The sequence below is a fragment of the Corythoichthys intestinalis genome, chromosome 17 (genome assembly GCF_030265065.1).
Source record: "Corythoichthys intestinalis isolate RoL2023-P3 chromosome 17, ASM3026506v1, whole genome shotgun sequence".
NCBI lineage: Eukaryota > Metazoa > Chordata > Actinopteri > Syngnathiformes > Syngnathidae > Corythoichthys > Corythoichthys intestinalis.
In genome coordinates this window covers 34,612,977-34,639,868 of record NC_080411.1, presented here as the reverse complement: position 1 = coordinate 34,639,868, position 26,892 = coordinate 34,612,977, and the positions used below count along the sequence as shown (strand labels likewise).

General features: G+C 40.1%; 1 protein-coding gene across 2 annotated transcripts in view; it reads left to right on the top strand.

The window, feature by feature from the left end:
- Nucleotides 1–26,892, top strand: part of LOC130905518 (astrotactin-2-like) — a 573,899-nt gene that overhangs the window by 517,383 nt on the left and 29,624 nt on the right. For both annotated transcript variants that reach the window (XM_057819019.1, XM_057819018.1), the window contains exon 20: nucleotides 548–689. In XM_057819019.1, coding sequence (XP_057675002.1) covers nucleotides 548–689 — 142 coding nt within the window. The remainder of the gene's footprint in view (nucleotides 1–547; nucleotides 690–26,892) is intronic.

The window sequence follows — 26,892 nt, the reverse complement described above, 5'->3', positions numbered from 1 at the left end:
GTTACATTTAGCGTCTGATGAGCACTCAGCACAGACCTGTAAAGGCTAAAGCAGCATTGCATATTCTCTCTTGCCAAGATAAGAAAACAAATCTTACCATGTTTCCAAACAAGCAAAATGGAGCGCAGCCTAGCTTTAGACACATCCTAAACACCGGTGAAGAGAGTGAGGGAGAGGTGCAGCACATCTCAGATGAGTGACACGACCCAAACAGTGCTATGATGCAAGCTGACGTTATTCCAGTTGCAATGTGAAAATGTCACGCATTGTGAACATATGACAGAAACTATCGCATTTCTGTTTCGTTGTTGTCTCGTCAGACGAAAACTGGCATATGTCTCGTTATGTTCTAGTCTCCCAAGCCATGTTTTTAGCTCGCCATCATGATGTCACAAAAATATTTTTGTTGACGAAAACAAGCAACCTATAGTGATCTGTCGAAATTTCACCAGAAATTCTTTTTTTTTTTTTTTTTTTTAATTAGCGAATAAATGTTTTTAATCTTAAACATCACTTATGATTCTGTCCGATGTCATCTTCCTGCCAGGTGAAGTGTTGAGCCTGTTGGACGATCTCTTTTCGGGTTTGGGATCATCCTGTGTCGTGCCCGGGAAAAGGAGCGGCGAACATCCACACACACTTCTTTATTCCATCGTCTTCAAGTGCCTGGAGCCTGACAGTCTCTACAAGTAAGTTGGTTGCTCTTTGCCAAGTTTGGCTGGAAAAAGTAATCGCCCTGTTTCGGTTGATTTCATTTTTGCCGCGTGGTCATTTTCATGATGCAACTCGAAGCATTAGTCACGTTTCCTGAGTAAAAGTCAAAAAAGTATTGAGCAGTTCGTTACTATGATATGTCATTGGGCAAAATATCAAGGTACTGTTGGCTAAGTTACAGTTAACTCACTTGAAATGTTTAACAAATCCAAATTTTAGACAGAACTGGAAGGTGTCTCTGATATCATCGACTTTAAGCCAAGCCTTTTTGAAACCTAAGCTTCAAAAATTTATTTAAAAAAAAATCTTCACAATCCGGATATTTTAGTGAAATTGCTACCTTATTGTATTACAGAAAAAGGGACATCGGGTCACTTTGTAACGCTCTGGTATTATTATTACAATAAAGCATGAGCGCTGCAGGAGGCCGTGCAGACATTTGGCTATGAAAATTGACGCAGAAGATCTCCAACACTTTTTGTAGTGGTCGCAGGTTTGCCAAAGCAAATGTCTGAGGAACATCTGAGCAAAGTGAACACACATCAGTTTGACTCACATCCATTCAGAGGTAGTAATACATAGGCTGGTTGGTCTGCCTCCTATCTGGGGTTTCTTGCACTTAGGAATGACCGCAAGAAACTCCAAAAGTAATAATCGTGCTTGAGCACCGCGCTATGAAGTGCACCAGATACTAAAACAAGAACAGACATTCTAGAACGCAGGGAGGCATAATTACACATATCCAGATCCATAAAAACGCTTTCTTCATTTCTTATAGTCGACGGTTAATGTACAGTGGTATGAAAAAGTATCAGAACCTTTTGAAATTTCTCACATTTCTGCATAAAACCACCATGAAATGTGATCTGATCTTTGTCAAAATCACACAGATGAGTGTGTACTTTAACTAAAAGAACCCAAACATTCATAGATTTTCATATTTTAATGAGGATAGTATGCAAACAATGACAGAAGGGGGAAAATAAGTAAGTGAACCATCACATGTAATATTTTGTGAGCCTCCGTTTGGCAGCAATAACTTCAACCAGATGCTTCCTGTAGCTGCAGATCAGTCTGACACATCCATCAGGACTAATCTTGCCCCCTTCTTCTCTACAAAACCGCTGTAGTTTTGTCAGATTCCCGGGATATCTGGCGTGAATCGCTGTCTTTAGGTCATGCCACAGCATCTCAGTGAGGTTCAAGTCTGGACTTCGACTTGGCTACTCCAGAACATGTATTTTGTTCTTCTGAAATCATTCTGAAGTTGATTTACTTCTGTGTTTTGGATCATTGTCTTGTTGCAGCATCTATCCTCTTTTTAGCTTCAACTGTCAGACAGACGGCCTCAGGTTTTCCTGCAAAGCATCCTGATAAACTTTTGAATTCATTCTTCCATTAATGACTGCAAGTTGTTCAGGCCCCGAGGTAGCAAAACAGCCCCAAATCATGATGCTCCCTCCACCATGCTTCACGATGGGGATGAGGTGTTGATGTTGGTGAGCTGTTCCATTTTTCCTCCGCACAGGACTTTGTGTGTTACTCCTAAACAATTCAACTTTGGTTTTATCAGTCCACAAAATATTTTGCCAAAACCTCTGTGGAGTGTCCAAGTGCAAACATAAACACCATTCTTGGCCATCGTCTTATACACAGTTGATGTTTGCACAGAGATATTGGACTGAGCCAGTGATTTATGTAAGTCTTTAGCAGACACTTGAGGGTTCTTTTTTTTTTTACCTCTCAGAGTATTTTGCGCTGAACTTTTGGCGTCATCTTTGGTGGACGGCAACTCCTTGGGAGAGAAGCAACAGTGCCAAACTCTCTCCATTTGTAGAGAACTTTTCTGACTGTCCAATGGTGAACATCCAGAATTTTAGAGATGGTTTTGTATCCTTTCCCAGCTTTATACAAACCAACAATCCTTTATCGCAGGTCTTCAGACAAATATTTTGACCGAGCCATGATGCACATCAGACAATTTTTCTCATCAAGACAATTCATACCAGGTGTGTGTTTTATAGAGGGCAGGGCATCTTTAAACCAATCATCAGTGATTGGGCACACACCTGACTTAAATTGTTCGATAAAAATTGGTTTCAGTTGCTCTTTAAAGAGCATACGACAGGAGAAAAAAAGTCTTAAATGGCATTATTATGTGAATTAGAATCCTATTTTGAGACGATTCGACTATATACAACAATTTAGCAAAGCGCAGATGACGAGAAATTAGTCTTTTAGTCTGCCGGTTAGCCACGCCTACCATTATAGGTCTTTAGCGTCCCCAACAGGTGGATGATGTCAGTGGTAGACTGGGCTCATCAGTTTTACTATTCAGCCCATTGAGGGGGAATTATTCAGAACGAGGAAAATGTGACGAAGAGAATCGCAAAATATCATTGTTTCAGTCTCTCTACTCCAACATTTTTACAGGATATTATTTTTATCCAAGTATTTTTCCCCAATAGCTATATAAATGGCTTGAGAAGGACCAGTCAGCCCGTCGAGGGGGAACTATTCACAACGAGGAAAACGCGATGAAGAGAGCTGCAAAATGTCATTGTTTCTGTCTCTTCAATATTTTTACAGGATATTCTTTTTATCTAAGTATTTTCCCCAACTGCTAAATAAATGGCATGGTCATGACAAATAACAGTCTTGTGCTAAATGGAATATGAAATAATAAAAATGCATTTATTCAGGACGACATGGCAAAATTACTCCATAATGGTCAAAATTGTCGACTTCACCTTTACTGTCGCACCTCCCGAACGATATTTTATGACACCTAAATCGGACATATGTCATTTCCCTTCCCCGGCTTCAGAGAATGTAAACAAACCAAAAGGCGTGACAGCTAGCTGACATGCTAACCCGAACCGAGTGATGTTTCAAAGTCTTCGAAGCGGAAAATCACACATAACTAGCCTGGATTATTTGACATGACGAGGTTGTCGATTGTCTTCGTGGATCGGCAAACCGCCCGGCGGAGAGTAATTTACAATTTGTTCCCCGAAAGAGGGTGGCTGCAGTTGTTGTGCAGCTAACGTGCTGCTAATGTGCATGAGGAGAGCTTTGTAAATGCCTATCAACGATCAAACGTAAGTAGTCCTTTATTTAATGAAATGTTGTAGTGTTTACTTTGTAATAGCTGTATTAATATTTGTCATAATACTAAAGAAGATGTTTACTTGTTTCCTCGTAAGTCCAAAGGTCCCACAGTAGTCGGGCTTGTTTTAGCCAATATCCACGGTGAATGGGAACCTTTTGAAACTCCAAAAAGGCTCGTACGCCTCTCCCTCATACAGAATGATTTTTCTGCAGCCGTTTGGCTGGCGTGATGCGAAAAATAAACGTATTAATCCGCAAAATCAGCTGAATCCTTCGTCCTCATACACAACAGTACGCTGTATAGTGAAGAGGACGCCTTCTACCGTACAAGTCACAGCGCCCTCCTCGTCAATGCAAGACCGAAGCCGGAAGTCACTCATTTTCATGGCGCGGGATTCAAAAAACTAAATAAATATAGAGATCGCTTCCACACACATCCAAGCCGTCCATATCATTCAGGAGCATAAAATACCGCGTGTATTATGAAATAAACATGCTTTTTCGTGTCACATGCACTTTAAGTCTCCTTGGGCAGAAGGATCAAGGTTTCCCCCTTTTGTAATTTTTTGCATGCTATCCTCATCAAAATATTAAACTTATAAATGTTTGGTTGGTTTTAGTTAAAGCAGACACTGTTTTATCATCTGTGTGATTTTGACAAAGATCAGATCACATTTCATGTTTTTTTTTTTTTTTTTTTTTTTTTTTTTTTTTTTTTTGCAGAAATGTAAGAAATTCCAAACGGTTCAGATACTTTTTCATACCACTGTCTTTTTTGGCAGTGTACAAAGAGCATATGCCTGTGAGTGTTGTTACAGTACTCTTCTTGAAGGATTGTTCAAAGTCTACCATTAGCAGCATGGTATGTTCCATTAAATATGTAACAGCAGATCAGCAAGATTGAACTCATTTTTTGTTCAGTTCTATTTTTTTTTATTTTTTTTTTATCGTCTACGATCTTGATCTCATAATCACCCAACCTTCCTACTAGTTTCCCTGCATTTGCTAGCTTGATCATCTGTGGTCACTGCCCATACTTGGTATCTATTTCTTAAGGGCACCTTTATTCCTGTCTTTTTGCAGATAGAGAAGTCAATCTCATGTTTTAGACTAGGCCCACATGTTGTTGTGGCTCTCACTGGAACAAATGATTCTAATGTTTATTGGCCTTGGTCTGTTTTGAGAAGCTCAACTTTGCCCCTTGCCCATAAAAAACAGGTCCATGTCTTAAATCTGTGAGAACAATGTCTCAAATGACAGTTATACTATATGGCATACTGTAGTTATTAAATGACATCAAAGTTTTACAATTAGATCATAAGAAAAAATATCTAAACATCTTTTATTACACTGACACAAGTAACTGTTAAAACACATAAACTACTCTGTAGCATTTCCTTTATTCTGTCACTTTATTTTACGAGCACAGTAACACAGTTCTATGAGTTACAGTCATAATGGCTTTCCCAAAAGCTTTATTAGTAGATAAGACTATTTGGGGAATGACCAATGGGTTCATCTAAGGAAATCTACTTTTTTCTTTTAAAACAAGGCAAATGTCAAACTTTGTTTCACCGTTATCTTTGGTTATGCATTCTTTTAAAGTTGTTTTGGAGCGATAAGGGTTGAATTGATGTCGAAATCACCTCTGGGGGCACATCTGTTTGCAGCCAACCCCACTTGTCGTCAAGTCGCCTGATAAAACCTCCACTGGAGTTGGCTTAAGATTTGATCATTACCACGGCTGCTGTGGCAGTTGGCTTTCTCTTGTACTGGAGCCAACACCGTCAGACCCCCATTTTCAGTGTAATAATCATAAATGAGTGAACTTTCTTTTTTTGATGCCTAAGCTGCTAATATGCATAAAAATATCAAACATAAAAAATGATAAAAAGAAATGCAGTGGTACCTCAACATATGATTGCATCTACATACACCCGTACACACTTTTGACACCCGACGTAAAATTTGACTCGTCATTCGCGATATATGACGACATGCTCGAAATACGAAGATTTATGGCAGTGTTGCAATTTCATTGTTTTACCGCAAGACGGCTGAACTGCGTAATTTCTTGTGAGAGAAATCAACATCGGTCCCAAGAACGTTAGTAAAGGCGGTGGGAAAAAATTACCAGTGACGCTTAGCATTGAAAGTGAAGTGGAGATGAAATGATAGAAAAATATGAGCGTGGTGTGCGCGTCAGTGAACTGGCTTGACAATATGGCCGAAATATGTCTACGATCTCGACGGTCCTCTTCCAACCTTATTTCGCCAGTCTTTATAAGTTAAGGTGACGATTATTATTGTAGTAACATCAGCAAGGAAGTCGCCAGCTTGTCAGGTTTTGAATAATTTATTTCAGAACATGCGCAACACAACACGGCTACTGTCTGCCGTAGCCGACACCAACAACAACATGAAAAGAGAAAGTAAAAACTGTTCTGCACCTCTATCACTCTGTCGTCAGTCACACAATGTGTTCAGGAACAGCATGCAAAACACAACCGCCACATTAGAACCCGATTTGTTCCATAATTTTTATTATAAAATTATTACTCCGATTTTTATTTATACAGTTATCTCTTTGTTTTGCTATATGTAATTGTACCAGCAGTATTTATTAAGGATTTAGCATAGGTTTTTGGGCTGTGGAACGAATTAATCGAATTATAATGTATTCTTAAGTGAAAATCTCACTCGACATACAACCATGTCCTGGAACAAATTAAATTCATATGTAGAGGAACCACTGTAGAAGAAAATATAGAAACTTAATTGAAAATATCAATTTGAAAATAAAACATTTAAGTTATATATGAGTTTTAATTTGAAAACATAAAAATACAAATTAAGGAGGAAAAAATAAACTCCTTCCTTTTATGATGCATTAGTTAAAAAATGTAATATATTTTGTAGATTAATTTTCAACATTTACTTTTATTTTTTATTTTTATTTTTTAATAGAATTTCCTGTTATTTTAGGACTTTCAGTTTTAACAGGATTTACAACTTTTATTTTCATTATTCAGTCCAGTGGTACCTTGACATACGATCGCTTGGACACACGATCTTTTTGACATCCGACATAAAATTTGACTCACCATTTGTTTCTACATCCTCCATCATACATGCTCAAAATACAATGATTTATGACAGTGCCACAGTTTCTTTGTTTTGAAATTTCTGAGCGAATAGGCTATTCCCAGAGTGCTGTATCAAGGCACCTCAGTGCAAAGTCTGTGGGAAGGAAAAAGTGTGGCAGGAAATGCTGCCCAAGGCAGGGTCAATGCAGCTAGCTATCAAGAGATTTTGGAGCACTTAATGCTTCCATCTGCTGAAAAGCTTTATGGAGATGAAAATTTCATTTTTCAGCATGACCTGGCACCTGCTCACAGTGCCAAAAGCAATGGTAAATGGTTTACTGACCATGGCGTTACTGTGCTCAGTTGGCCTGCCAACTCTCCTGACCTGAACCCCATAGAGCACAGGTTTTGAAACCGATTCCAGAAAGGGCCTAGTGGGTGCAGGTTTGCTTTCCAACCAATGAAGAGGACACCTTTTCACCAATTAGATCTTTTACATGTGTAATCAGTTAAACTTTGTCAGGTGCTGCTTGTTTCAGCAGGAAGTTCATTGGTTAAACTCTCTGCACGTTATCGGTTGGAACAAAATCCAGCACCCACTAGGCCCTTTCTGGAATCTGTTTGACACCTGTGCCATAGAGAATCTGTAGGATATTGTGAAGAGGAAGTTGAGAGACACCAGACCCAACACTGCGGATGAGCTTAGGGCCGCTATCGAAGCATCCTGGGCCTCCATAACACCTCAGCAGTGCCACAGGCTGATTGCTTCCATGCCACACTGCATTGAAGCAGTAATTTCTGCAAAAAGGATTCCCGACCATTTATTGAGTGCTTAGCTGATATAATTAATTGAAGGTTGACTTTTTTTGTATTAAAAAACCTTTTTTTTGTATTGGTCGGATGAAATAGGCTAATTTTTTAGATATGGATTTTTGGGTTTTCTTTTGCCAAAATCATCAATATTAAAACAATAAAAGGCTTGAACTACTTCAGTTGGGTGTAATGAATCTAAAATATATGAAAGTCTAATGTTTATCAGTACATTACAAGAAAATAATGAACTCTATCACAATATGCAATTCTTTGAGAAGGACCTGTATATTTGTTAACTGTTTGGCTGCCTTTGACCGGACTAGATGTGCAATCCATTTGAAGTGAGTTGGTCAGTGAATGTGGCCCACACCTCTGGCATAGCTATTCTATCATTTCCTGCACCCGGAACTGGTCGCCAGTAAATACAAAGCACATTACTCAGAAATACTACTGAAATACCACAGTCAATTTAAAATTGCAAGATAACCTGTTCAAATACACTAAATTTGGTCTTTTTGAACTTTTAACTTGATCCATAAATCAACGATACATTTCCTGGTGAGATTAGAATTGCTATTTCCGATCCACTTCATAAAACTGCTCAGATTTTGACATCAGGAGACTTAATTGATACCAAACAATTGATGAACATTACCTTGCTATTTGCCAGCATCCGTAAATTCTGCCATTCACCGCCTTGTCGAAAAAGTTGCGCAGGAATTACTGAAACTGTTAAAGTACATTTTCGTTTAGTTCTCTGTCAAGGGAGCTGTTCCATACAGAAAATAATTGCCAACAAAGAAACAATTTCTATACCATCAACAACTGTTGCTGAATGAAGTTTCTAAATTTAGTCAATTGGAATACATTTGGATCGCTAATCCTCTGTTGGCAATGAATTTGAGCAAAGCTTTCTGTCTGAAGAGCTCCCAATATGCCCCTCAATTCCTTATTTTCACAAGTCAGATGGCCTCTTGACTTATGAATCATTGTGATTGATGCATTTGTACCTCCCGGTTGTTTTTGACTGTGTGCATTGTTGGACAATGTCCTCATCTCCTGCAAACTGCCCAACATCATCCTGATTACTCCTCAGCTGCTTCTAATTGTCTACGAAAGTGAGTCTCCAGACCAGACAGTTTATTTGTTGGAATTCCTTTACCACCCCATCCATCTTCTTGTTGGCCTGTGTGAACTGTTTCGTGTCCTTTTGTTTTCCCACCCTATGGGATTAAATGTAATCCACCACATTATGGAACCCTGGCCTCAGAAACCCATACAAAAGTATTGTAGAAAGATAGTAACTCACTGGCTGCCATTGATGAGTATAAACGTCCAATCCATTCAAAATGGGAGGGCTGGCAGCAAATGAAAATTTTTTTTCATTTGATGCTAGCCAGACTATTCTCCCCGTATTTTTCAAACACTGTGAGAAATAGTCTGGGACCCAGCCCATTAATGGCCTCTCGAGCAAGGTACAAAATCAGTCGTCCAATCAGATTTGTTTATTTGCGTGACATGTTCTTAACGAGTAACGTCACTCTTGCGCGCCGAAATTCGTGTCTACAACAACACAGATGGCAAACGGGAGAGCCGAGAATATGTTCCAATCCGCGGTAAAACCAGTTTTAAATTACCAAAAACACATCGAAACAAGTCATTGACAACAGTCAACATGGCTCGCGCTAGCCATGTTGAATAAACTTCTCCATTCTCCGCTCACGCTAATTACTTGTCGCTTTAACAACGTCACGTCTGCCCGTCGCTGATTGGTCCACTCCGCTGTCTGTTTGCTGTGGCCTGCTCCGCCCTCGGAATTTGATCCGCAGGACGGTCGCCAGACTCAATCGCTGGAACAGCGGTGAGTCTGGTATACCAGGCAAACATCATACTGTACACTTATTCAGCATGTTGTTCTCTATTGTATTTTTATATTAAATTGCCTTTCAAGATTACATATCTGTTCTATGTGTTGGATTTTATCAAGTAAATTTCCCCTAAAAATGCAATTTACATGTTTTTTTCCTCTTCATTGGGCATTTTATGCCTGGTGCAACTTATACTCAGGTGCGACTTATAGTCCGAAAAAATACGTTACATTTCTATGCATTGTAGGAGTTTTGGGGATGTCCCTTTTTTTTGTCACCTGTACGGCTTTGGGCGCGAGGGGGGCGTCCCTTATTCAGGGTACCCGCGGGTTATTAAAAGTATTAAAAAGGCATTGAATTTAGTTTTCCATTATTAAAGGTATTAAAAGTATTAAATTAGCTGTCGTAAGTCTGGAATTTTTTCACCGTGGTTTTAATTTTCAAGAACATCTCAGTGCAACCTAAATTATATCCGTGAGTTTTTTTTTTTTTTTTTTTTTTTAATCCATAACGAAGATGACGCGTAGAATTTTTACGATGCACTGCACCTCGTGCGCGCGCGCCGTTAGCATCAACGTCACATCAGCAGGCAATCGCACAGTACCAGGCCCGGAGTGGCTAATCGGGAGAACCGGGGCAGTTCCCGGTGGGCCGGCCTGACGTTTGGGCCGGTCGTAATACACATTTTTAACGAAGTTTTCAGTTAAACTATTTACTAACGGCATCATGCAACCCCGCTTTGCGCGATAAATTGTGGCCCTTCTAGCATTCCGTAGTTTGAAATTCGATACCCCGCAACAAGTTCCCTCTCATTCTGCAATGCCGCCAGCTCACTGCGGGAAAGAGTATCATAATATCATCCTGTTGACTTGATTCTGGAAAAACTTAATTTTGGGTTTTAACGGCTGAAATGGGGCACGTTGAGGCAGCATGACGAGCGTGAACCCGTCTGGCTGTTGGCGCGACCCATTATCGTTGATTTTGAGCATGTTTGGATAAAAGTACAGCAATAATCCGTAAATGAACATGCAGAATGAAATATTTTTCATAAGAGCACCACTAAAACTTCCACCATGGAGGCTCCAGGCACTATTTTTGGGCACAAAGACGGAGAATTGGGGTGAAATCCACGTTCTCAGGCAAAACATAAGTTTTAACCCAAAACATTGCACTCTGAGGTGGATTGATGAGCGTAAACTACCCTGAAATACACAGGTGTCTGAACTGTATAAGTGCACTGGGAGACAGCCGTTTTGGTGAGTTCAATTATTCTTTCAATCAATCATTCAATCTTTCACATTTAATTGCGGTAAATTTATGTCATGAATAATATGAAAACACTCATAAGTAATGATACATTACATTATTTTTTTTATTTATTTAAACTATATACAGTATGCCCCCAAAATTGTGAATATCAAGTAAAAGTTGTTTTATTTTGGTAGATTAAACCAACAAAATTGAGTATGTCAATTTGCATGTTCCACAAACCAAAAAAAAAAATATATGATGAAAAGCTTCAGTTTTGTACACACTTGCCACATGTGTAATTCAAAACACCTGCAAAAGGTTCCTCATTCTTTAAAAAGTCAGTCTAATATAAGATAAAATTATAGCTAGTGCCCCAAAAATAAAATGGTAACTTCACACAGAACCTGCGCTTGAGCCCTTAATCTCAGAACTGTCAGTAGACATCCTCTTCCTCTGTGCCTCCCTTTTTACAAGTTACTTGGGGAAAATTCATATTTGATTCATCTTTACAAGTGTAAAGGAAAACTCTTTTCTTGTTTCTAATGAGGCTTAAATTTGATGAACTCCTGTGCTAATAGGTGTATTTAGAGATTGAAATATATAATTTATGCATTTTAAGTTTACTATTGGCAGCATGCGATTAGTCGCGATTTTAAAAAATTAATCGTTTGACAGCACGATTATTATTACAATGTTTTAATAAGGTAGGTCATGACATAAAGAGGGCCGGTCTGTGGCATAAAACTTTTTGTTTTAATTGTATCTTCAATAAATGTGCATTCTTTTGTCAAACACACTTAGTAATTGAGGTTAAATTTGATGTTCAGTGCTTAATTTTTTTAATACGATTCAATATTGTCTAAATAATGGGTGCGAGAAAAGTATTAATTTTCAGTTGAAATGGCATTAAAAAAGGTCTTAAAAGTCTTGAATTTAGATTTATCAATCCTGGGGGGACCCTGTTATTTCTATTTCTGAAAGGTGGCAACCCAACTTTTGAAACAGGTCTCAAATGACTGCGGCATTTCTTTCAGTAAAAGACAATAATAAAAGTGAAGTAGGCGAAGTGAGCTGACCTTTCTCTTGGTAGCAGTTGCTGCTGTTGTAGCCTCAAACTTTTTGTGTTTGTTCACGTTTCATCTTCAAATGTTTTATCAGGTTCGAGGTATTGAAACTGGCCGATTTAACTCCCCCTCTCAAAACTTTCAGACCGCAAATCTTTAATGCAGTTATTGTACTCGACGGAGATTACAGACTAAAATATGCCCAGACCACCGACATTTTCCTCCCGTAGTTTGTTTTTCCTACATATGAAAAAGCTGCCCCGGCATTGGTTAAGAGTGGCTCTTGGCCAGCTTTCACTGGTCATTGAGTAGGCCAATAGCAATAGCTGCATGGTATGCAAAGTGATCACTTGTCATCACACAACAAGTGTAGTGAGCATCAGGAGAAAAAAAGGCTGCGGTCAAGTGTTATAATACTGGACCGGTAAATGGTATCGGTGCCCTCTTTGTTGGTACTCGCTGATACCGATACCACCATTTCTGGCCGATCGCCCCCCCTGCCGATACTGGTATCAGTATCGGCGCTTCTTTAGTTCTAAGTACATGAAACTTGTTAAAGTTCTTAATAAATGTTCTGCATATAAAACATTAAAAGACATCCTCAATAGACAAATAAGACAAAAGTCCTGTTCATTAAAATAAAGAAAAGTGCTGCTGATTGACATTTGTCGTTTGGGCAAACTGCTGATATATATTGTCAATGACTAAGCCTCCGAATGAGGCAGACTGTAATGAATCAGTTTTCTTTGTCAAATCAAAGAGTTGTTTTTCAATACAATCCAAATCCAATTTCAAAGCACTCTCTCTTGTATGACAATTTACAGTTTGAATGGGAGGTTGTGTTGAAACGAGAGTCTAAACTGTTATATGAATGGGTTTATGTGCGTTAGTGTGTGTTTAATTTTTTTTTTTTTTTTTTTTTTTTTTTTTGGTTTTTTATTTTATTTTCATTTTTTGAGGTTGCAGTTTTTTTTTTAGTTTTTATATTTATTTTTTGTTAGTTCTCAAGTTCTTTTTCGGTCAGTCTTCCTTTTTTGCACTGTTATTTTTAAATGTCTCATGATTTTATGCATTTTTTCACTGTTTGCACATATTTTTTGTGTTTAATTATATAATAATGGTTGTTTGGTTTTGTTTCGTTTTCCATTTTTTTCTCCAGCCTGTGCCAAATCTGGATTAAAAAAACCACACACAAAAAATGGTTAAACCATGAGATATTGTTTGTTTTTTTATTAAATGAAGTTGACCTCTCTCTCTCTCTCTCTCTCTCTCTCTCTCTCTCTCTCTCTCTCTCTCTCTCTCTCTCTCTCTCTCTCTCTCTCTCTCTCTCTCTCTCTCTCTCGCTCTCTCTCTCTCTCGCTCTCTCTCTCTCTCTCTGGGTTAAAAATATTTGACTCTGTTGTTTTGCTAATGAAAAAAGTGGTTAATACAACTGATTCAAAAATTCAAGCTTTTTTTACTCTTTCTCTGCTCGGCAGTACATCAACTCTCTAGTGTTTTCATTTCCTTAAGCTTCCTCTTTCTTTTCTTTCCAGCGTATTCCTCATCCACATCCAAAATGTAATAAGCTGATGGCCAGTTGAAACTGTTGTCAAAAAAAGTTAGTAGGTATTGCTGGTGGATTGCAGCATAGTCCGATTCCTAGCGGGAGCCCAGTTTGTTCGCCAAGGCAGATAAAATAGTTGAAGAAAATCAACAATCTTCAACTATCTGCTCAATAGATTTTCGACCGCTGATTTTCAAGATGCTGTCACTGTTATTTTGGGCCGTGACGTTGCTTCTGATCTACAAGATTTGAGGATTTCTAAGCGGTCAGATATTCCGAGCTGCCATGAATTCTTGCAACAGTGAGAAACAATTCCATGCAGCTCAAATTGATTTGTGTGTCTGCCGGCTTGACTGATGTGCGTCCAAAATGCTGATGTCATGGAAAAGGCGTCCCCTTCTGCCCTGGCATCCACCCGCATGCCAAAAATACTGTCCTAATTGATCCTCGCTCTCTCTGTCTCTCCACTTTCTAACAGGCATTCTCTCTTGTTGGACTTTCTTGTCCTGTCATCTCTTGTTTGGGCATACCTTGCCTGTCTCATTAGATTACGTGGAAACAGCTCACTTTAATAGCGAGATTGTTCATTTGTACGCTAATCCGGCATTTGTCCGCCTCGTTGCTTGCTGAGCTTTGACCGAACCATGGCACAAGGTCACAATCAGTCAGACGCCAGACCACTCCGTGTGTGTGTCTGTTGGATTAAATCACCCAGCCTGTGGGGTCTTGACAATTTCACAGGACCCCAAGCGCAGGTTGCCGGATCGGAACGACAGTCTCCAGTCCAATCACACCGTAAAACCCACCCAGTTCAATAAAAAACAGTGCAAATTACAACCTCCCGTTCAAAATCAAATGTTACCATTATGCAACTCTATGTATATTTTTGTAGTACAACTAGAAAAAAAAAATACGTCAACAGAAGGGGACACATTCTGGTGTAATCATTGCTGTTTTGCCGATAAGCATTATGCGAGATGTAGTTCTTCTTGGAAACGGTTAAAGGAGGCATCTCGCCTATTTTCCAAGCATATGGTATTATTCTACAGCATATTATGAAAGCTATCTATTTCATAGACAAACTAATATAAAAGTGTGTTTGCGTCATGAATTTCTCACACGGCTCGTAATGGGACTCTTGTCTCTTTTAAAAATTGATCCCTTACCTCTCTCTATCAACTTCTCCGGTTTACTTTCATTTCAGAGTCAGTTTCCTAAGGAGAGGCATTTCAATAAAAGACGTTAGCTGACAGTTTGACTCACATCCAAATTTATGAATATAGATAATGCAGTAGACATTTCTTCACACACTGAAAAACACACCTCGAAAACTTGTTGAGTTCTCTTGTTTACAGTGTAAATGTACTATAAATAAGTAAAATTATCTGCCAGTGCTTCAAGTTAGGGGTGAAATTATCTGCCAGTGCTTCAATTTAGGGCTGAATGATATTGGAAAAAACTTATATTGCGATTTTTGAGGGGTTTGCTATATATTGTGATACATATTGCAATATTAAAACTAGAAGAATTTTCACCGGATGACTTGAATAGCTTCGCTTAGGAAGACTTTAGTTGACTCACCATGACCACGTTGAATTCATATAATACAGTTCACTCCAGGCTAAGGGGCTTCGTCTGTGAATTAAATCCAGAAGGCCACGTCTCAGAAATGTTTGTTCTGCTTCATAGAAGCAGCAAGTGAGCAGTGTTCAAAAACACATTAAAAAAAAAAAAAAAAAACAATTGCACATCCTGCGATAGGAATATTGTGCATGCACATATCGCGATTGCTATGTTCGAATGATATATTGTGCAGGCCTACTTTAAGTAAATTTCACTCACATTTCTCGAAATAAGAAAGATAGCTAGCTGAAAATAAGCTTAAAAAACCTATTTTAAGCAATAAACTAGTATATTTAATCTTAAGCTTGTTTGTTAGAAATGTTCTGAATTCAAGACCAGATCTTGATTTTTCTTGATTCAGGTGAAAAATTAACTACTTTTAGATGTATGGGATTGATAAGAATCACAAAAACCAGAAGCCATTTATTTCCGAATGTGATTGCACTTTAGTTTACATATTTAAATGTACAGATATTAAGATTTGAATGAGGCAAAATAACATGCTTTTTCTCTCATACATATTGTTATAATCATTTGTTTCGGATGCACTGTAATTATTTTATGTATAAAAATGAATTTGGTGTTCAAAAAGTCTTTTTTCAAACTTGAGTCATGAGAAAGAGGGGGTCGTCTTATAATCAGGGCCGTTTTATATTTGGGCTAATACGGAACTCCATATATGAAATTCCATGCAAAATCATGCAATAAATCATACATCGGGGAGACAAGGAGGAGCTTTATTACAAGAACTACAGAATACAAGAAGGAGTGTGAAAAGGAGACAACAATAAGACAGACAAGGGCAATAAAAGAACAAGCACAACTGGAACATCACAAGTCAGCTATCACCGATCACTGCAAAATGCAAAAGAGAAACTAGGCCTGCAAGCAGGACTGAACGGGCCCTCGCAATCTAGCGCAACTCGGACAGTGTGCAGGTCAGGGTGGTGGCAGATCGTCCTCTCTAATCATCTCATTAGAACTTAACATGCTCGAAAGTCGCCTCTTTACATTCACACACCTAAGAGATAAAAACCCCTATTGGAGAGAGTACTACAAAAAAGGAGCTAATAAAGGGTCGTCACTGCAACAGACAGAGACGTGGACATGGGCTGTAAAATAAGTATTTCAAAAGGTCTTGAAACTACAATGACCAACCTAAAAAGAACTGGACATATATTAGAAAAATGAGGGACTTTCTATTGCCACTAGTTGGCGCTGTAGGGTTGATGCAAATGACCCCTACAGGACCCTTCAGAGTATGACTCAACCAGCACGAGATGTTTGGCGCAGATATGTTGTAGAAGTTATGACTGTTCAAAACTTGTGGTGAGACGAAATGGCTTCAGTCATTTTCACTTCTCCTTTTGGACTCTTCTGCTTCAGCCAAACCTCAGTATTTTTCATCAGGCACCTGAACACATGTCTTATGGCTCCCCTGATGCAGGTTTCAGGTGAATATATTTTTTTCCTTGGAAGAGGAGCCTGTTTAGTAAAAAAAGGCATTTCCTGTTCCCACTAGGGGGCGCTAGGCCTAATGGGTAATGTTTCAATGCACTCGTGTTAAGGGTGGGATCCCGCACATACATGCCAGATATGAAATAGATTGAACGTTGTGTCAAGGAGCTATTAGTCTTTTACTGAATTTGTCATTTTGCCGAAAAAATGGCCGACTTTGGCACCACGCCCAGGTCAGACCCCTGAATGAAAACGCACCATTTTGAACATTTTAGATCTCCTATGTCTCCTGAATAGTCTCACCAATTTTGAAGATGATCCAACTAACTCCCTCTGTGACAAGGTCTCAAATGTGCACCCTGTTAATTGATAAAAATTTCACATTCGATCCAAAATACCCGATTTCCTCTTGGGTTTGGAATATGGGTTCAAGAGACTTTTTGGAGCAGTTTTGCACAAGGTATGGACTCCCTAAATTTCATTGCTCTACGTTAAAAAAACCTAATTGGGACGCCTTTTTGAAAAATTCAAGGGGGCGCCACTGAGCCATTTTGTTACATTTTTTTTGTAACGTCGCAAGATTATCGAAATTTATGCAAAGCCGCGTGTATGTGCAAAATTTGGTGAGTTTTCGTGCATGTTCAGGCCTCCAAATGTAAACTATACTACAAATGGATAAAAATTTCACATTCGATCCAAAATACCCGATTTTCTGTTGGATTTGGAAAATGGGTGCGAGACTTTTTGGAACAGTTTTGCATAAGGTATGGACTCCCCAAATTTCATTGCTCTACGTTGAAAAAACCCAATAGGAAAGGCCTGTTTTAAAACTCCTTTCTGTCGCCACTAGTTGGCACTGTAGAGTTGATGCAAATGACCCTTACAAGACCCTTCAGGGTATGACTCTCAACAAGCACGGGAAGTTTGGCGCAGATATGTTGTATATCTGCTGAGTTATGACTGTTCAAAGTTTTTTGCGAGACAAATTGTTGACGGTCATTTTCACTTTCCTGTTTGGACCCCTCCGCTTCAACGAAACCTCAATATTTTTCATCAGGCACCTGAACACAGGTCTTAAGGCTCCCCTGATGCAGGTTTGAGGTCAACAGATTTTTTTCCCTTGGAGGAGGAACCTGTCTCGTAAAGAAAGGCATTTCCTGTTCTCACTAGGGGGCGCTAGGACTAATGGGTAATATTTCAATGCACTCGTGTTAAGGGTGGGATACCGCACATACATGCCAGATATGAAAAAGATTGAACGTTGTGTCAAGGAACTATTAGAATTTGTCATTTTGCCGAAAAAAAATGCCCAACTTTGGCACCACGCCCAGGTCAGACCCGTGAATGAAAACGCACCATTTTGAAAACTCAAGATCTCATATGTCTCCTGAACAGTCTCACTAATTTTGAAGATGATCCAACTAACTCCCTCGGCGAAAAGGTCTCACATGTGCACCCTGTAAATCTATAAAAATTTCATATTCGGTCCAAAATAACCGATTTCCTGTTGGGTTTGGAATATGGGTGTAAATGATTTTTTGGAGCGGTTTTGGACGAGGTATAGACTCCCCAAATTTCATCGCTCTACGCTGACAGACTCTAATGTTATAGGCCAATTTTAAAATTTCAAGGGGGCGCCACTGAGCCATTTTGTTACCTTTTTTTGCAACGTTGCAAAATTATCAAAATTTACAATTTTCCGCACGTATCTGCAAATTTTGGTGACTTTTCGTGCATGTTCAGGCCTCCAAATTGGCCGTTTTCATTTGCCCTGAAAAAAAAAAAAAAAAAAAAAAAAATTAAATAATTAATAATCCTTTGCAAAACAATAGGGCCTTCGCACGCTTAGTGCTCGGGCCCTAAAAAACATTATGGACTGGGAAAAGGCCAGAGTCATCCGTATCGAAGAAAACAAACATCAGCGCTGGATCAGGGAGGCCATTGGGAACCGCAAACGGAGCCTGAGGACCATCAAAAGGGATGAGAGGGCTTACACACTCTCTACTACCTGGAACAGCATCCTGGAAGAGTGAATGGTCAGCAAAGGGCGTGACTCGCCTGTCAATCTGACAGGTGAGTCATGCCTTTATCCTTCAGCTGATAAATATGCATCACATCAAGTCCAGTGACTCAACAACTAAACAACTTAAACAACCTAAAACATTGTCTGTGATTAAATAAAAATCCAACTAATCTATAATTGTAGACAAAATGAACTCAATACAACTAGAAAAACAAGTTTATTATTATTATCTTCATATAGCATTTGTGTCAAACGACAACCTACAAACAAATACACAGAAGAAAGATTAAAGTTGTCAATGGCACTGAAAGAGTGAAATGACGCCCAAAGTGGCAAGTAATTCATAGACGTGTACCGTATTTTTCAGACTACAAGACGCACCTGAGTATAAGTTGCACTAGCCATAAAATGCCCAACGAAAAGAAAAAAAACATATATAAGTCGCACCGGAGTATAAGTCGCATTTTTGGGGGATAAAATCCAACACATAGAACAGATATGTCATCTTGAAAGGCAATTTAATATAAAAATACAATAGAGAACAACATGTTGAATAATTGTACAGTGTACAATGCATGAACAACGAAATGCGAATATACTGTCCTCACCAGGACGCTGCGGCTCAGTCCTGGCTATACAGCGAACTCCCAAATGACGATTTTGGACGTCCGTATAATTTGCTGAATCATTTTGGTCCTTGATACCAAACAGGTTCGCATCAACGTATATAAATGATGATTAGGTTGTTTTACAGAAATAACATAAACGGTTAGCATGTGTTCGCTAGCATTAGCACATCGTTCACCCACACAACTGGCTCTAAGTGTCCGATCGCGGATGGAAAACGCACAACAACAACAGAAAAGATGATACACACAGGCGTTGCCGCTGTAGATATATTTTAAAAGCATAAACAATGAACGTAGGTTTGCAGCCGTGTTTCTCTCTCGCTAATTCACCCAGTCACTCAGAGCTACGTAGCTCTCCGTCTTCTTATGGCGTGTGAGCGCTCTTCACGTAAACAAGTGCGAGTGCGCCCCCACGTGGGCGTAAAAGCGCCACAAACTCAAAGCATGCATTTCAATATAAAAAAAGTAAATAATACAATTGAACACACATTGCCGAAGGCCGAACGTGAACGTGGCCATAACTATTGAGTTATTCAGATAACTATAGCATAAAGAACATGCTAACAAGTTTACCAAACCATCAGTGTCACTCCAAAACACCAAAATAACATGTGAAATGATATCATAACGTGTTAATAATTTCACACATAAGTCGCTCCCCCCCCAAAATTTGAAAAAAAAACGCGACTTATAGTCCAAAAATACGGTATGTCATTTTAATTAACATATGACCATACCTTTGCCACGTTTTACACTCCAAGTGTCTACTTAAGATTGTTTGTGTCCTAAATTCAGTAACTACACCCATGGGGTCTTGAGTCTCTTGACAAATTCACAGGGTCCCACAGTGTGAGGCCAGATATTTGTGCGTGTGTGTGTGATTTTACTATTATACCTGTGAGGTCTGACAGATTTGTTAGACTAAGGTGTTTGTAGTGACGTCTTAAGGTCATTCGTTTGTGTCTGTACATATTGAATGACTTATACCTGTGGGGTCTGACAGGTTCACAGGGACCGAAAGTGTTGCACCAGACAAGAGGCCTCTTAAAACCGTGTGCGTGAATAAGTGTGTTCCTGACTTTGCTCTTTTTCAAGGACACTTTTGGCACTAAAGAGCAGCTAGTTTGAAGGGGAGCTTGTTAAAATAAGGACAAAGGCCAAGCCTGCTGTTTAGTAGGGAAACGATTGCCTTTTCGGGTCAAGATTGGGGTTTGTTTTTGGTCACTTGCGCATGGTGTTAGATTTATGCCACAATCCCATGTGCGTAATGGTGCAAAGAGAATATGTTTTGTTTGCACAACAGTGTGTTTTTGGAAGAGATTTGCAATCCCATTGCAAAAAAAATCAAAGTCTTAGAAGGAATATGTGTTCCCTTTCCTAACTTCAGGTTTGACATTCTCGTAGCAATCCTGACCACGATTTGGCTTCTTTGTGCTCCCAGGCGAGCGTTATCATTATTTGACACCCTGTTTATTCGACCCCCTGTGCTGTCTCTCAATTCATCCTAAAAATGAAACCCTAACGCTGCCAAAATAAGTTCCTTTCAGTTATACGCAAATAAAGTTAACAAAAACACTCCCCTCCAGTTTCACATATTTTCATGTCAGTCGACACAGTTGTTGACTATATCAGCATCTATTTTCATGGTCAAGTTGTTTAGAGACATTCTTGACCTCAGAAAAATTTACATTTTTAGGGAAACAGTTAAGGAATAAACAGCAAGTATTCTCTTTTTTTTTCATTTCTTTAGTTAGTTTTTTTAAATGGTAACTGGTCTCTGATTTCTGGACTGTAGAAATTTTACATAGATTTTATTTTTGCAAAAAACATGACACCTGATTTACATTCGCAGGCCATAAAAAATGATGTTGCGGGCCAGACTTGGCCCCTAGGCCACCAGTTTGACACCACTATAAATAATCTGTAGGTGTGAGGAGTTGTTTGTCTATTTGGGCCTTGCAATTGGCTGGCAGCCACCTCATGCGCACAATAAATGATACAGATCATAAGTTAACTGGATGTGAACGTCTTTACACTATGAGCCGTTATCCATCTCGTGTCTCAAACCAGCAAACAAAAACATCTACACAGTGGAGTCCCCGGAGAGACCTTAAAGTCTTGGCAGAAACTATTTTATAACTGCACATAACAACTTTGTAATTGCCGCTGGAGTAGACTGAAGCCAAGTTTTAAAATACAGCTATGAAATGTTGGCAAACAAAGACGTTGGGTTGCCTTGATAAAATGTCTCCTTTCACAAGAAGAAACACAAAGAATTGAGTAACCCTTCTACTTTTATATTGCGTGATGCTTTGCTCTCCTATTATTGGTCCTTCCTGTTGATTTTTGGTCACTTCCTATTTATTTTGGGGCATTTTCTGTTCACTTGTTTGACTCACTGATTCCCATCGGCGGTGTTAGACGTCCAATCCATTTGGACTGGAAGGGGTGGATGAACATTCGTTCTCAGTCCAAAATAATTCGATGTCTAGGCCCCAAAACCAACAGGAACCAGCTAATCTTCGTACAGGAAGTGACCCTGGAATGTCCCCAAAAACATCAGAAAACAATATCAACAAAAAAGTAGGGATGCAACGATACAGTTAAGTCACGGTTTGGTACGATTTTTGATACAAGGGGCACGATTTTCGATTCGATTCATTATATTTAATGCTCTAAAACATGTTTTTTTTTATTTTGCTAAAAAGCAAAAATAACAATGTTATCATATAAAAATGCATTATAGTGCATAATATTTATGTGCTTACTTCTCACTGATCATAAGAAATTTTGTATAAAGTGTTGAGAACAATCTTTACTGTTTGTAAAGTGAGGCGGGGCACACTGCTGATTGCTATTACTCTCTTAGCAGGTATGTTTACCACATGAGAAAAACATCCTATTTGTGGTCCATCTGTGTTGCGTACTGAATTAACAATATTTGCAGCATTATCTATAGTCACTGGTATGGATTGATCTGGCCTGTTTACCTTCCATTCAGTCATGGCGGTTTTTAAGTCATCTGTGTAGTGTATAGACTACACGTCCCATGATCACTCTGGGCTCACGCAGCCAATGGCATGGGATCTAACGTAGCACATCTAGGTTGCTAGGAGGTCACGTCTGCTCATTACTGCACAATACCAGCATTTGACAAACGACTTTCATAAAAAGGAAGTGTTTGAAGAACAGCGCTCTTAATTTGCGACTCATTGTTCATCATGTAACCGTGAGTTAGCTCTCTGTGACCCACGGTCTTAACCTGTCTTTAGTCAAAGCAAGGTAATTCATAGCCTTGAAGACAGTAACAATACAATTCAACAATACAGGCGGACTTTGATTAACATGTTCGAGTGGGAATAGCATATCAGCTCACCCAACATGCTGCCAAACAACAGCTCTGTACGATTTTGAAGCCGGCAGGCCCCCTCCTAAAGTGTCCTTTTTTCCTCACAAGTAATGATCCTCGTGCACCACAGCTCCCACCTCTTGGCAGTTTGGGGGAGGAGTGGAAGAGGGGGGTTGCTAGCGGCAGAGTTTGTTTATTCAAGGTAAACCTGTGCCGAACATTTTAGCGAGACAGATGACAAAAATAAAGTCTGAAATCATTCATTTGGATCGAATGTTTTTGCATATTTGATCGAAGAGGGTGTATCGAACGGTTCAAAATAAAACCGAGTATTGTTGCATACAAGTAAGTGCCCCAAAGTCAACAGGAATTCCGTCAAAATTTGACAAAAACGTCCCCGTACATTTTCTGTTGCACATTTAATTCCTACAAAAATGTTTTTCACTTCTATTGATTTGCAACTTCCATCCATCCATCATCTTCCGCTTGCTCGTGGGAGCAGCAGCTTTAACAGGAAAGCCCAGACTTCCCTCTCCCCAGCCACTTGTCCCCAGGCCAGCCGAGAGACAGTCTCTCAGTGTGACCTGGGTCGTCCCCGGGGCCTCCCGCCGGTGGGACATGCCCGGAACACCCCTCCAGGGTCCAGGAGGCTTCCGAACCAGATGCCTGAGTAGCGGCTCGGTGCCGAGTCCTTCCCGGATGACCGAGCTTCTCACCCTATCTGTAAGGGAAAGCCCAGACACCCTGCGGTGGAAACTCATTTCATCCGCTTGTATCCGGGATCTTGTTCTTTCGGTCGCGACCCACAGCTCGTGACCATAGGTGAGGGTAGGAACATAGATCGACCGGTGAATCGAGAGCTTCGCCTTTCAACTCAGCTCCTTCTTCACCACTATGGATCATTGCAGAGGCCACATTACTGCAGACGCTGCACCAATCATTCACCTGTTGATCTCCCGCTCCCTCTTACCCTCACTCGTGAACAAGACCCCACAATACTTGAACTCCTCCACTTGGGGCAGGATCTCATCCCCGATCCGGAGAGGGCACTCCACCCTTTTCCGACTGAGGACCATGGTCTCAGATTTGGAGTGGTGATCTTCATCCCGGCCGCTTCACACTCGACTGCGAACTGCTCCAGTGAGAGTTTGAGGTCACAGCTTGATAAAGCCAACAACACTACATCATCTGCAAAAAGCAGAGATGCAATGCTGAGGTCACCAAACCGGACCGCCCTCAACGCTTCAGCTGCGCGTAGAAATTCTGTCCATAAAAATTATGATCAGAATCGGTGACAAAAGGCAGCCTTGGCGGAGTCCAACCCTCACTGGGAACCAATTCGACTTACTGCCAGCAATACGGACCAAACTCTGACACTGGTCGTACAGGGACCGAACAGCCATTACCAAGGGGCTCGGTACCCCGTACTCTCGGAGCACCCCCCACGGGACTCCCCAAGGCACACAGTCGAACGCCTTCTCCAGATCCACAAAACACATGTACACAGGTTGGGCGAACTCCCATGCACCTTCGAGGACTCTGCCGAGGTTGTAGAGCTAGTCCACCGTTCCACGGCCGGGACGAAAACCACACTGCTCCTCCTGAATCCGAGATGCGACTTCCCGATGGACCCTCCTCTCCAGCACCCCTGAATAGACTTTACTGCGGAGGCTGAAGAGTGTGATCCCTCTATAATAGGAACGCACCCTCCGGTCCCCCTTCTTAAAAAGTGGGACCACCACCCCGGTCTGCAAATTCAGAAGCACTGTCCCCGATGTCCACGCGATGTTGTAGAGCAGTGCTTCTCAATTATTTTCTGTTATGCCCCCCCAAGGAAGACCTAAATGTTTCACGCCCCCCCAAACTCTGCCACCACTGTAAAAAGTATCATTTGTCTATAATATTACTATTATAAGTACGCCTCTGCCTCACATTGTCATTTTTTTCTATTGCAGAAAAGAACAGAGATCATCTTATAAAGTATAACTTTATCAACATTGTTTTTGTTTGTAACAGAAAAGACTTAACGCACATCAATTTGCCTGAATTTAAAAAAAAAAAAAAAAAAAAGTCACATTCAAACTGTAAAAATACTCAAGGTACATTTTTAACATTTGATACTGAAAAATAAAATCAGTAAATAATAACATTCAAATTGATTAGAAACATTAACTCATCAGGACAATATGCCAAAAAGTTTGACCGAAAAAACAAAACCGAATAGAAGGGGAAAAGAGTGTCTTTGGACAAAAAGACAGTTTTTATTTTCGCTGCTCGCCGCTCACAGTATCACCTCCAGTTTGCAATAGTGTGGAGTTATTTTCCACTGAGCATGCTAACAGTGCTCACTGGTTTACTTATATAACACTGACAAAGCGGGACGATTATTGGCAATATTCGGCACGTTTTCGCTGAAAAACAACCAAGTGGCTTATCAATGAGATTGGGGTCTAATGTCTTTAAGTGGCATCCTAATTGATTTGGCCTCCGACTGTCCGCTATAATCATTTTTAGACACAGTAAACAGTGGTCTTTCCTCACCTATCACTGTATTAAATGTCAAAGCCAAAAGGCAAACGGCCCGAAAAAAGCGCATTCTCGGCGGCCGAGGGAGAACCGTGGGTGACGGCGGTCGTCGTGACGATCCCAAGCCGAAAATGGCACGTCTCGGGCGGACACGTGAGAACCGGAGAAGACAGCGGGTCGCTGCGTGAGTCCGGCAGGAAAACGGCTTTCGAAAACGACGCAAAGCTCTTTATATCTCTCGTCTGTGTGCTCTTGCTTACTTCAAAAATACTGCGCGCACTTTAAAAATGAGAGCGCCACTGCCAACCACTGAGTGGATGCGCAAGTACACTTCATTCTAGTATGGCAAAAAAAGAAGAAAAAAAAAGCATGTTCCCCGAGGTCACATGTGCCACCCCTGGCGCGCCCCACTATTTATTATTCCAAAAAAACCTACATGGTATGCTGATTGAACATTCCAAATTTTCCGTAGGGGTGATTGTGTGCATGAGTGCTTGTGTGTCTATATGTGCCCTGCGACTGGCTGGCAACCTGTTTAAATTCACTCACGCTCACGCTGCCGAGAGCAGACTCTTGACTAAACGATGATTACCACATTTGTGCCTCTGATCGTAGAGCTACCGAGCCTTTCTCTCACCAGATTAAAGCTACAAACCTGTCAATCATCGTTGACTTTAACTACCAAACGCCAGCTCCACAGGTGAGCAAGAAAAGCACCAGGAAGGAGGGTGAGAGGCTGTACGAGCATTAGGCAGAAAAACATAAATATATATTTTTTAGTTAGAAACCTGATCCTTTTCACCCAATTCCGATCCTCTTAAAAATGGTGTGATCGGCCCGATTTCCGATTTCGTGATCGGAACGGGACAGATTTTAATAGGCTGGTAAGTGCTATAAAACCAACAGGAATTTCTCCAAAATTTGACTAATACCTTCTCATACATTTGCAACGGCACATTTATCTCCTGCTAAATTGTTTCCTTTCACTCCTATTGATTTTCAACTCACACCTGCAAAAAAAAAAAATCTTCCATTTTTGATCATTATTTCTGACCACAACAACACAAATGTCCTCAAATTGCACCAGAATTTACAGTAATGGAGGGGACATGAACTAGAAATGTCCTGAAATCTACAGGAAATGATCAAAAAGGTAGTGCAACATCTTAAAATGTATAGCACCATCAATAGCAGCCAATGAGTTAACAATGTGGTTGATTTTTCACCAAATATTGAACCAGAACTATGAGTGCAATAGTCTGAAAATATAAGATGCCCTGCCCAGTCAGCCGCTGGATAAACGAGCAGACATTCAGTAAAAGTTTCCATGGGAGGATCTGCGCAGGTGCTTTCACTTATACCGGTTGTTGGACTATGCGGCCAGACTGAGGTTTGGCATGACCACACTTGGATATAAGATATTACGAGGTGACACAGGTGCGACAAAACAAATAGAAACTTTGGGGAAATGTCATGGGTTTTCCCCACAGAATGCTTAATATTTTTTGTGTTTTTTATTGAAAATAACTGCTAGAGTTCTTAACTTTTTCAGTGCCAATGTTGATGATAGATAGTACATTCGGGGGCTCATTTCATCCTATCCGTTTATTAGCAGCCACTCTCCCTGTTCAAATAGATTGGACTTCTCATGTTGACAAACATTTTTTTTGTTTTTCACGTTTATTTGCGCTATTTTGCATTTTCCTTGCCCCCCCCCAAAAAAATATTCATGTTTTCACACTTATTTTTGTGTTTGTTTTTTGTCACTTTTAACCTTTTTTTTTTTTGTATGAGGGGTTCTGCGGTGGGTGTTATGACTTTTCACAGTTTT